The sequence below is a fragment of the Pseudorca crassidens genome, chromosome 10, assembly GCF_039906515.1.
Source record: "Pseudorca crassidens isolate mPseCra1 chromosome 10, mPseCra1.hap1, whole genome shotgun sequence".
NCBI classification, from domain to species: domain Eukaryota; kingdom Metazoa; phylum Chordata; class Mammalia; order Artiodactyla; family Delphinidae; genus Pseudorca; species Pseudorca crassidens.
Genome location: NC_090305.1, coordinates 94,376,709 through 94,390,073, shown reverse-complemented (window position 1 = coordinate 94,390,073; position 13,365 = coordinate 94,376,709). Strand labels below are relative to the sequence as shown.

At 38.9% G+C, this 13,365-nt stretch overlaps 1 protein-coding gene across 13 annotated transcripts in view; it reads right to left on the bottom strand.

Moving 5' to 3' along the window:
* Window positions 1–13,365, bottom strand: part of CNTN4 (contactin 4) — a 977,605-nt gene that overhangs the window by 142,655 nt on the left and 821,585 nt on the right. For all 13 annotated transcript variants that reach the window (XM_067755248.1, XM_067755246.1, XM_067755236.1 and 10 more), the window contains one exon: window positions 2,816–2,966. In XM_067755248.1, coding sequence (XP_067611349.1) covers window positions 2,816–2,966 — 151 coding nt within the window. The remainder of the gene's footprint in view (window positions 1–2,815; window positions 2,967–13,365) is intronic.

Sequence of the window (13,365 nt, the reverse complement as noted above, 5' to 3'; positions counted from 1 at the left end):
CATATGTATATGTATAACTGATTCACTTTGTTATAAAGCAGAAACTGACACACCATTGTAAAGCAATTATACTCCGATAAAGATTAAAAAAAAAAAAAAGAATTAGGGCTAACAAGTCAGTATATTAGAAAGTATTACTCAACACTGGACACAGTCAAAGAATTTTTCCTTTTGTGTTGTTCTAACAATGTCAATCCTTTTCTAAAATAGGAATTCTAAAATTTTTCACTTCTGAATTCTGCATATGATTGCTTTTGTTCACTTATCCACTTAATTATGCTTCTCCTTTATCAGAAAAAAATAGAGGAAAATGGTGGAATTTCTTCTCTGCCAATGAGAAAATAATGGTAATATCTTTCTTATTTTTTATACTTTTCAGAAATTACAGGATGTTCAGCTGAGATTATGTCTTTCTCGTAACTTAAAAACCAGCAGCCCATGGAGTAAACTTGATCCATGGATGTGTGGACCATATTGTACTAACATTAAAATTTTAAAAAGGTGCTGATGATTAAAAATTAAGATAGTTCAAATTAAATTCCTTATTTCTAGTTTCCCTTGAAAAATGAGATGGTGGGGAGGCAACGGACCTGCATGTCCATTTGGTGGCAAAAATATGCCAGAATTGAGTGGCAGGTGTCTCCCCTGGACGGGGCACACACTGAAGTCCCCACCATTCCCCTTTAAGTTACACCTGGCCAGCTTTTGGATTCATTTTCATTAGGGAAATCAACCTACCTGTTTAATATATTTTGAGCGGGGTAGCAGGGAGAAATAAAACTGTGAGAACACAGCACCCATGAAGAGAAAAAGTGCTAATACTGATAGTTTGGGTCATGCCTGGTGACACTGGAGGTGGAGGTGATAAATACTAAGACTTGAGTGATGATGGGGAGTTCCCTCGCTTTAAAGATATCTTTAGCGCCACATAAATGTTGAAGCAATATTTGAACCCCATTAATCAAGTCAGAAGAAAAAACAAAAATTGGAGAGAGATAAGCTTTGTGGTAAGCTAAGTGGTAGAAACAGTCAATTAAATTCACTTATTAAAAATAATACTTGATATTGATATATCATTTTCCCATAGTTAATTTAATCAACTTATAGCAATGATTAAGTTATAGCAGTGGTAAACAATCATTAATACTGTTCAAAATGTTAGGCTGTCCCTTTTCTTCTAGGCACATAGTAAGACTGTATTTCCCTGCTGGGTTGAATTTGGGCAAAGCCATGTGACTTGTTTTGGCCATTGAAACATGAGTGAAAAAGAAGTGTTTCACTTCTGGGCAGAAGCTTTAAGAGCCCATGCATGTTTAGCCACCCTCTCTTCCTTCTGCAATTCGAATGTTCCAGAGAGTGCTATTCTACCAGCCTATACTTTAGAAGGCAGCAAAGCCCCCAGCAGACCCCTGGTGCGCGTGCAGTGTGGATGGGAAATTTCCTTTTGTTTTAAAACACTGCAGGCTGCTTGTGACAGTGGCAAAGCTTATTTGCCTCTCCTGGATTTTGATCTACCATGTTGCTCGAGCTTCATTCATTCAAGGTTTTTGACATGTCTGTCTCTTATTCATATTATTAAAAAAACTGTTTTCTTCATATCATGGTTATATTAAAACTTGAAAAATTCAGCCTTAATCTAAGCAATACATGTGGTACATAAAATAAGAAACTGTGCTCTCAAGTTCCAACTTTGGCTCCAGATTTAAATGCCATGCCAATAATTTGTAAACTATACTGCTTTCTTGATATGACAGAAATCAGAGAGAGATGTATATTACAGATTTAATATATGTGAATACACCATCTATAAACCATATCAGGTTTGTTGGCAAAAATCATTAATAAGGACAATATCATCAGTGCAATGATCTACTTTGCATATGCAAATCCAAAGGTGTACAGGTATAAAGTTGATACATACACATTTTTACAGCCTTCCCCAATTGCATCTTTGAGTACTTGACCTTTAGCATCCATGAAAATCGTTATGTATAGAGCTGGTATATGTGATCTGATGTGGGACATGGACTCATGTGCAATTATCATTTTCCAACAGATTGAGTAGATTACGGAAAGGGGTGGGGGATATATTTTATGGAGGTGATGGCCAAGAAAAGGTCTTAAGAGATACCTGCCATCTGTCACAATGTGACCTAAAACCCCAACAACCCCTGTAATTACACTGTATAAACAACAAGGCTTCTAAACGTAATTCCCTTACAATAGGAAACACGGGTGACGAGTTTAGATATCAGAAAGAAAAAAAAAAAAAAACTTTTCAAAAAAAGTTTCTTTCTGGAACTCTGTTTCACAAAGACATGATTAAAATGATCAAAACCATCCTATTTGAGAATGAGTTTTGGAATTAGAGACATTTAGCTCCAAAAAAGGAGAGACTAACAAGAGACATACTAGCCACTGCCAACTATCTGAAGGGGTTGTCATCGCAAAGAAGAACTGGATTTACTTGTTTATACGAAAAGGAGGTAGGATGGAGAAAAGTGGGCAAACCTACAAATAAATTTTAGGCTAAAATTAAGAAAGATTATTTCTAATTGCTCATCTTTGGGCAGCTCCAACAGCCTTCAAGAGGGACCATGTGACCTCTCTGTGCAGAAAGGGCTTTCTAGAATCTTAATATCAAGAAGGATTATAAAGACCAACTAATTTACCACCCTTTTCCAAAGCTTCAGTTCTTTGATTAAGAGTTAATTCACGAAGAGCAGAGAGTAAATTCTTCCCTCTAGGACTATTAATAACAGACCTATAAATTATTGCAGGTTAATCAAATATTAAAATTACTTCAAGATAATACCTTTCATTTTCTCTTAATACGTCTCTTCCTTTCTTCCAGGTGTAGACAGGTTTCGGAGAGGCTTTCGGCTTACACTCAATGACAACTTCACCTCCCACTTTGACAAGCGTTACTCTTTTTAAGAGGGTTCTTGAAAAATCTGGGCCCACAGCTGGAAGAGAATATAGAAAATAGAATAATTAATTATTATGGAAGAAAAAAACCACTAGATCATTCTTTATAGCTTTTTTCTTTCTGTAATGGACTTATTGCTGTCTTGGGCATCAAAGGGAGGATGCTACATTTTTTTCTGAAGTAAAGGGAGTAGCACTGGATGTTTTGATAGATTATGGAAAGTTGAGCTGTAATTTGTATATGGTAAAATATACCAGTTGTAAGTGCACACAGCTTGATGCATTTGGTATACTCCAACGGGAAGATCAAAATATAGAACATTCTATCACCTTACTGAGTGATTCTTTAAAAAAAATTATTCCATGTTCAAATGAAGATAAATTTAAAAATTTAAGGGAAGCAAAAAGGGGAGACAAAACAAAAACCCATAAGGTATTTTTCTGATTGTGTAGACTAAACCTTCCCTTCATTGACAGTTACCACCTCTGCTCTTTTCCATAGCACTCTGTGCATGTCTCCATCAGAAGATGTGCTGGAATGTCTATAGCATCACCATCTGTAAAGCTTCTCCTTAAAATCAACGACTTTGTTCAGCTTTCCACTACTACTGCCCAATGCAGTGCTTGGTTCTTGCTGGATAAATTGTGACTTACTCTTACAAAACTCGATTCTATCCTCACTACCAGTATTCTAAAAATTCATTCATGTTGACACCAAATATGTAGTTATGGGGATGTAACATTAAATAATTCTTTCTTTCCTAAAACAAAAGATATATATCTGTATCCTTACAGAAATATAGAAGGGGCCTTTCTGAAAAATCTCTATTTTCTTCTGCATTAGTTGAATTAACATGTTTTAGGATATGTTGTGAGCACAGATTCATCTCCTGGAATCTTAATTTTATCATATTTAAAATCCCAAACTCACTGCCATTTGACCTGATGGAATTTAAGATTTAGTACCATGCTGAATGTGAAATTTAAATGCTAACCACAAATTACTTGAAAGAGGACAGGTAGTGAGTGTGTATGTATGTAGGTGGGGAGGACGGGGGTCAGTTTTTTTAAACGTACCCAAACTGTAAGCTGGTGATTTAAAAAAATAAAAGCAGGCTTCAGCAGAAGCAAGGTAAACCTTTATTAAGTGCTTTTGTCACGGAAATACTTTCAGTGTCTAGAAAGAAAGAAAGATGGAAAGGTTACTTTTTACTGGGGTGATGCAATGTACACATGGGGCTGGTTTTACTACGTGAAGATTAAAGTAAATAAATGAATCTAGCAGGCAATTGATACTTCAATCTGTGCTCCTTGGATTCATGAGGGGAATCTATAATTCAAAGAGTAATTCCATAATGATAAATGAAATTAATAAGTAGAGTGCAAGTACAAATGTTTTTGCTATAATTAGATAGATGCATTCCTTGTATGATCTGCAAAATCACATAATAAAAATTATAGGGTTCTGAAAAAGATAAGGTCAGGACAGACATACTCAATATTTATGTAACAGGAATACTAACAAAAACAATAATCATTCTAGTAAATATGTTAGCATGACTGAAAAGACAGATTAAATCCCTAATAGATAAATACTACAAAAAATACAGGACTTCAGTGTGTGTGTGTGTGTGTGTGTGTGTGTGTGTGTGTGTGTGTGTGTGAAGACAGCTTGATGAAACAAGGGAGCTGGAAGAGAGAAGAGTTGAGATTGGTAAAGTATAAAACAAGTACAAAGTGCAGAAGAGAACCACGCTCTGAACATCGCTATGTTAGAGTATGTGACCAAACTCAGTCAAGAGGAAAATGTGGGCTGAATGGGAGTCACGGTCAATGTGCTTCCCGCCTTGGCTAGCTGTGTTGACCTGAGTTAGTGGGCCTTGTTCTCGGTTGCTGGAACTAGTGACATACACAAAGCCAGCATCTGCTATACTGACCTCATTTGCCACTCCCACACATGCTAATTTTCAACACAGAAAAGTTACTTTTTCTTTTTCTTTTTGGCCTCACCGCATGGCATGTGGGATCTTAGTTCCCTGACCAGGGATGGAATCTGTGCCCCCTGCAGTGGAAGCACAGAGTCTTAACCACTGGATCGCCAGGGAAGTCCCACAGAAAGGTTCTTGTAGCAGAATAGACTCACTCCCATCTTATGGAAACACCTGAACTGACACATTAATGTAAAAAAAAAAAAAAAAAAATCAAGTTTCTAGAACATTTTAAAAAAGGGTATTGTGTGAAATAAAGGTACAAATCTGTAACATACAAAAATCCCTTCTTAAAACTATATCTTTCTACACACATTTTTATCACTTTAGGCAGACATTTTTCATCTGTTCAACAGGAATTCTGCAGTTGCATTTGAAATGAGTTACATAAATCAAACCATGCACAACACATGGGTGTATTTGTCAAAAAACTATGTATTGCGTTTACGCTTTGAAATAGCATGATATCAGCCACACAGAAGGCAGAAAACACACACTCCAGTGTCAAAAGAATTTGTACTGTACTATGTATGTGCATATTATCTTTTGGATATCCTAGAGATAAGACTGCCTTTGAATGTCTTTCACTAATAAAAATGGAATTATAAATTTAAATCTTTTCTCTTTGTCTACTTCGTTTGCTTAATTTATTTCTAGTGTTACCAAACTCTGCAAATCTATCAGTTGCCACCATAAGCTGCAATGCTTCCTAGGGCAAAATTGTTAGACCTTCATCTGTTTTTGAGTACTTGATTCATTAATGGTGTCTTAATACTCTGTCATTTTGTGACCATCTTTCACACCTGAGATACCCTAAAGCTTGTGGGATGACGCTCTTTCATGTCTGTACCTTATATTTATTCTGATTACTAACCAGGAGAGTTAGTAATCAGGAGAGGAGAGCTTGAAGGCAAAGTAAAAGGACCCTGTTAATTTGACATTCACAGAGAATCAGGTTTTAAGTTATTGGTAAGGTCCCAATAGGGCACTGTTAGAATCCAACCTTTGCTAGCACTGGAAAAAGTGAGTGCACTTTGAAGGTGAGATTTCAGTGGGTTCCTAGTAGTTCAGAAAAGATAAAACCAATTGTCCAATTACCCACTTGAGTCCGAGAGTAGCACCAATCCTGGGAGATCCTCTTTTGCTAAATCTAATACACTTCGAGGACAATTATTTTTTACACGGACGACTAGGGGGCACTGCTCACCCAGTGTTGGAATAAGCCACCTCTTCCCTGTGGAAAATCAACTTTTTATTATTTATCAATGATCTTTAATTCATTAACATTACATTACCTAGGAGAAGCATCATCCGGCTGAGAGAAGCCTTCTATGTGATTCTCAACTGTTTGTTTTTACTTAATTAGATGGCTCTTGGTCACATGTCAAGGGTATTTTAAGGGGCCAACAGAACCCTTGAAAACTGAAGTCGTGCCTTAGGATCATTTCTCAAGAGAGATAGTAAGAATGATAACTCCTTAATGGGATGTGCAGTGGCAGTCCCATCTGGGAAATAGATGGGTGTGATGTGTTACTCTATTATTGAAGGGGAAAGGATAATTATGTGTGCCTGTTCTGTCATAGTCTGTAGACACAACACTGGGAACACTGCCAGTTGATGGAGACTATTAAGGATGGCTCTTTTAGAAGTTCAGAATTTCATATTATTTTAACTTTTATTTATTATCTTTATTACCTCATCACTCCATAAAAATAAACCCAGAGTACATATATTCATTCAAGTATTTCCACCACTGAAGAGATAGTGCTGGTATCAGATACTAAAACCCCAAACCTCTCCTGGTTGCTGGGTAGGTAACTAGAAAGCTGGCCATACTGGAAATATTCTTCTTTCTGGATCCATCATTTCAGAATGGCTGATGCAAAATCAGCCTCTGTGACTTGGGATGATATTCACAAGACTGTCAAGAAATGCTGAAGTAAGAGTTTTCTGTTCTAACATCAACATAATGTGTTCCTTCTAAGTCTCTAATAGTCTGCCCTGCTGGTTTTGGTCTCATTCACTGAACGTCCCGTTTCCCCAGGGCTCCTCCTACCATGGTACCTCTTGTTTATGGGCTCCTGCTCTTTCGGGAAAGTTATTATAAAACCAAACAAATAACATTTACAGTCACAAGGTTGCTTTGCAGATTAAATAAAATACATGTACTGTACATAAAGTACTTAGTTCAATATTTTCCCAGAGTAAGTCCTTTATACCAACTCTTCCCCTCTGCTATTACTACTATCACCACCACCATTTTTAGAGCATTTTAAGCTGAAAAGCTTAAAGAAATATAGTTTTGTTTGAAAAAAAAAACTTTTTATTTTGAAATAATTATAGATTCATAGGAAGTTGCAAAGATAGTACAGAGAGGTCCTGTGTATCCTTCACTGAGTTTCTCTCAGTGGTTACAGCTTATGTGAGCATAGTACAACATCAAAACAAGAAAACTGATCATGGGCACAGGGTGTAGAGTTCTATGCTATTTTATGAAATACTTCGATGTTTGTACCTTTCACTGAAATAAAGATACAGAACGCTTCCATCACCACAAAGATCTCTCTCAGGCTACCCTTTTAGAGGCACATCCAACACCCTCCTGTTTGTCCTCCCTATGCCTAGAATCTACCAATCTGTTCTGCAACTCTATAGTTTTGAGAAAAAAAAAATATATATATGTATATATAAAATCATACATTATATGATCTTATGGGATTTCTTTTTTTCAGTCAGCATAATGCTCTTGAGATCCACCCAGGTTGCTAGGTGAGTTCCTTTCTATTGCTGAGTAGTCATATCTTATATCTTACCCATCCTGGTATGGACGAGAAATTCATCTTTACTGTTGGCATTTCAGGCACTGTGATAACTGACAAATGCTTTTAAGCACAGGAACCATTTCAGGATCTTTCAACACTTTCTCTGTCAACAAGTAGGATGCAGATTAGCCCTTTTTTCTTTTTATAAAGGTTTGAAAGCCAAAAATCAATTGTGTAGACATAGGTGGAATCTTTCTCATTCAAAGAAAAAGATTTTAAAGCCATTTTAGAACGTCATTTCTTATACAATAATTAACATGTTGATTGAAAATCATTCTTACATGTCTTAAAAGCTTTAGCTGCTAAACCCCTATTAACCTCCCTTGAGCTACCCTATCTGTATGACGATCATAAGACAGTATGTGTTTTTAAATATCTGGAAGCACTTGACCTTGCTATATCAGTCCAAGTTAGTGACATTCCATTACACTTGGCACAATGTCCTAAACACTCACACACATTTGTGTCCTTGGTTAAACAAGTAGTGTATGGCAGTACAATGTCACATTTGATTACGAGTAACTTTGTCATGAGATCGAAATCTTTGTTGAATTTTATTTATTTTTTAAAAAATTTTTTTGGCTGTGTTGGGTCTGTTGCCGCGCACGGGCTTTTTTCTCCAGTTGCGGTGAGCAGGGGCTACTCTTCATTGTGGTGCGCAGGCTTCTCATTGCGGTGGCTTCTCGTTGCGGAGCACGGGCTCTAGGCACGCGGGCTCAGTAGTTGTGACGCGTGGGCTTAGTTGCTGCGCAGCATGTGGGATCCTCCCAGACCAGGCCATGAACCTGTGTCCCCTGCATTGGCAGGCGGATTCTTAACCACTGCACCAGCAGGGAAGCCTCTATTTGTTGACTTAACAGAAGAGGGTAATTAGACTGTGAGAATTCTGGAATTCCAGTGGTTAAGAAACGGTAGTACTTGCAATTAGCAATTATTAGCTCATCGGTTCCTTGAAGGCAGAGACTATGAATTATGGATCTTGGACTTAGCACAGTCCTTGGTACGAGGTAGATGTTCGATCAGTATGTGCTGAATTAATGTGTGTTGTAGGAGAAAACTCAGGAATTAAGTTCCAAACAGGAAATTCCCTTCTCATGATGCTTTGGCTGGATATCACAACCCTTTCTTTTATCCAAGTGGGGTTGTAAATGGCTTCTTGAACTTCCTGGCTTGTGTACAGGACACTCTGTCCTCTCTGGACGTCAGTCAAACGAAGCAGAATTACCCAAGAAACAATCTGGGCTGTTGATACGGTTGTCCCTTGGCATCTGCTATCCACAGGGAGATTGGCTCCAGGACCCTGAAGGTACCAAAATCCACAGATACTATAGTCCCTCATTTGAATAGCATAGTGCAAGGAATACAGCCAGCTCCCCATAACTGGCGGATGCAGAGTGCTGGCTGTATTCTCACACCACGTGTACTGGTGTGACGGTAGATGTTTAACAACTGGCTCTCCAAGCAAAACAAAACACCAAAGAATTTGGTTTTCGGTGCTTGCCAATTTCTGTGGTCTAAATACTCCCATTAGGGCCGAGTTCAGGCTACCAACAAGAAGTCATTGAACGCTGAACTGAGAAGGATATACCAACTCAGCTCCTGCCAATATGAACTAGCTCCGGCACATAATATCCTTTCCCTGCTTCCCTAAAGCACATACTTAGGAGAAGGGTACAGGGCAAGTGGGCCCTGGGAGTTCAGCTTTCCCCAGATTTGGGCCTTTCTCTGAGGCAACACACGACTGTCTCCCCTTTCCTCCCGGGTTCTCCCAGACAACCCAGTGGTGAGAAGATGGGAACTTCAGTTCCCTTCCAATTCCTTTGATTGGTTCACTCTGTTTAAAGAATCTGTATCCTGACACTTCGTGAGTGACAATAACACAGCAGTTTTAAGGGCTTCAGCTACATGTGCCCTGACCTAGACAAGCGGGCTCAAGAGAAACAGACTGCAATGTGGACAAGCGATGTTTATACAGCCCAGCAGTGACTGATCTCTTGCTTATCATGTTCCTTCAATAAGGCACTTAAGTGAAGGAGTTTTTTGCTTTGTTTTTTTGTTTGTTGCTTTTTTTTTTTTTTGCCTCTGCACTATGCTTATTCTCAACCACATTCAAAAGGCTTTATTAAAAGCAATGTGCCTCATACTAAGTACAAATGAATTTCTTCAGGAGCCTAGAAGAGCCAATGTCTGTTCATGTTGGGAAAAAAAAAGCTGGAATGTTGTTGGTACAAACGCTCTGTTTCTAGAAGAAATTGTCTCACGTGATTAATAGAGCTTTTGTCAATACTAGGTTCAATCATGGAAGCATGGATTAATTGGAAGTAGAGTGGTTATACCAACAAATCATTATTCCTCCCTCCAACTCCTACTTGCTTTTACAAGTTAGCTACTCCGCTGGGATGGCTTAAGATTGGATAACAAAGCGTTCTATAGAGCAGACCTTAGATGGGGCACCTAAATTTAACTGATCATAAGAATCACTTGGAGGTCCTCCTCAACTCTACCCACCATGAAAGGGGACCTGAGAATTTAAATTTTACTATTTTTGCCACTAAAACAGTGATCCTCAGAGCAGAAGCATTGGTGATCACCTGGGAGCTTGTTAAAAATGCAGACTCTCAGGCCCCACCCCAGATCTGAAATCAGAATCTGAATTTAACAAGACCCCCAAGTAGTTTAAAAATGCATCAAGGTTGGAAACTCACTGCTAAATCTTTGTGAACACCAATTCTAACACTCCCTGGGTCAGGCTACTAAAAGAGGATCAATGTGCTGCCAGAAAGTAGTGGAGAGAAAAAATATTTCATTTATTTATTTATTCAGTAATTCACAGAGACTTGCAGCAGATAATGATAAAAGACATAAAGTAATAAATACATTTAAAATATGGCTGATGTCAAATATAGGAAAGGTAGGAAACTATCTTACTAGACTTAGTACAATAAAGTGAGCTACTCTGAAGCCAAAACAGACAAGTCAACGTGACGGGCAGAGGGAAAAAGAATATATTTCTTTCTAACTAATAAAAAACAAACAAAAACGAAAAACCAAACCATATAATTTTTTAGAAGACAAACTTTCCTCCTGATTCTACACCTTAACAATTTATTGGAAATCCCTTTATGGAAAGGACTAACGACTTTGGAATGGATAATGCCTTCATAGCACTTTTACAGAAAACTCAGACTTCGGTGGAAGGATAGGTACATCCGGCCCTCAGTACCCATCGCTTCCGAAATCTACAGTTGGTTGAATCCAACAACACTGAATTTGCAGATACAGTGGGCCAACAGTACATGGGATTAAGACTCAGTGATGCCTCGGGCTGTGTTCCTGAGTTATATTTTAAACTCTAACTCACTGAAGGCATTTCTTTTGGGGAAATGACATAAGGAACTGTCATAATATTTATCCTTCAGATTTCAAAGTCTCCCTTCAGTTGGCTTTAAGCCACCGAAGGGAGACGCCAAGAACATCTAAGTATAATCCTCACATGGCAGCCAAAGTCACTCTGTGGGCCTAATTCTAACTCACCATCTTGGTAAAATGGGGCATTTAAGACATGGTTGGAAGCTCTGATGCTTGATATTTCTCTTCTGCAGAAGGACTTCAGTTTCAGAGTCCTGATTTAAATCAGAAGGTTTGCCAGGTAGACCATATTCAACTTAAACAAACAGACAACAACAACAACAAACCCTCTGTTCAGGCTAGATTTCCTATTTTAGGATCGTGGTTTCCCAAGGGCAGCGTTGGACCGGCAGCATCGACATCACCTGGGAACTTGTTAGAAATACACATCCTCAGGCATCACCCCAGAACTACTGTGTCAGAAACTCTGGAGGTAGCGCTCAGCAATCTGTGTTTTAACAAGTCCTCCAAGTGATTCTGATGGTGTGGTAAAGTTTGAGAATCAATACCATGGGAAAACTTAATTACCTTCTGATCTAATCGATTACAGCAGTAAGTTCCCAAACTGTGCTGTCCATTGGAATCACACCTGGGCGGCTTTAAGGAATAAAGGGTCCTGGGGTCCCAGGCCCAGGGATTGAATTAGTTGGTAGGGAGGATGGTAGAGTATTGGGCTCTTAAAGAACTCCCTAGATGACTGTCATATGCAGCACAATTTGAGAACCACTGCCATGGGGTTTTCTGGTGATTGTGCAGCTGTCTACATTATAAGCTTTTGGTATGGATACTAGTGAAAAACAAACAAAACACATCTTACTATATTGCTACACTTTTAGATTTGCAAGAAGTTTTCACATGTGATCTCTTTTAGTTTTGGCAATGAGGAGTAGCACCCTCATTTTACTGATAAATGTAGGCTTAGCAACTTGTTAAAAGATACCAAATTTGCATTTGAGATCCAAGTGCATAGCTTCCCCTTTTCAGGACGCGTTATGCAAAGCTCCTGCCTAGATGACATTTGGGTAAGAAAGGCGTCCGTCCTCTCATTGGATGCTGATCCCACTCAGCATTGGATGCAAATCAGTATATTTGATTATTTTGTAATCTGGCTCAACGAGGCAGTTGAGAAATCAGATGCAGATGAGCCCTTGTGGAAGTCCCTGTGAAATAACTTTCAGTTTAGCCTTAATGTTTTTCTAATTTGTGAGCCAATCATTTGGACAAATGCCAAATTAACCAGATAATTGCTCAAGCCTGCACCTCACTTTAATTGGACCATCAGTTCCTTAATGGCATTGGAATGTCCTGCCAGGGTCTGATGTTCTCCACCACATGGGCCAGGAGAATCCCCACGGTCCTGAACCATCAGACGGAAACTCCTCAGGGTGAAGCTACTTCTATCCCTTACACAGTCTTGGCAAACTCAGGTCACATTCAAGACCACTTGAATGTGAAGACACCCACTTGCTCTTTGAGATAGTTCATCCCATTTCAAAATCAAAGGTACTCTAGTGACACTGCTGGTTATGACCCAGGTAAACTGGACCCAGTACCCAAGCATCTTGCTCTAGCAAATCACTTGTCTTCTGTACAGAATTATTGGTACCCTCACTCAGACTCTTTTTTCTGGCCCCAGCTGCTGCGAGCATTGGTTGTCTAACATCTCCAGCTGTCTCCCCTTCTCTGGGAAATTGACTGGGAGGTTTTGCTCCATCTGCCCTGCCATTGCTACCACCACCTAAAGGGCAGTCCAATGAATAACTGATACGGAGATTTTTTTAAAAGGCCAGCCTCCTTGCCTAAGGTGGGAATAGCTCTGAGATGCAGTTTATACTCTAGACATCCCCCTCCAGGATGCGATATAGGCGAGACTTCATCTGAGACCCTGTCCCTGCTCAGCTGCCCTCCATCGCCTCCCTAGCTTGCTTTCTCTTCCAGGTTTTTCCCAGAGGACACTCCTGCAGTGACTCATAGGTACCTGAATCCCTGCCTCTGCTTTTGAGGGCTTAGGCATCCTCTTTCTTTACCACACGATATATACAGAATGACATTAGTATTCTGTCGGAGCAGCACAGAACATCTCAAGTTTAGCAATTCAGTCAGCATTCCCTAGAACCAATATGATCATCTACCTAAGTAGACACAAACATTAAACATGAATAGAAATATTTCATTAGAAAAGTTACTTTTAAATCAATAAAATACTAGTTTGGGTTTTT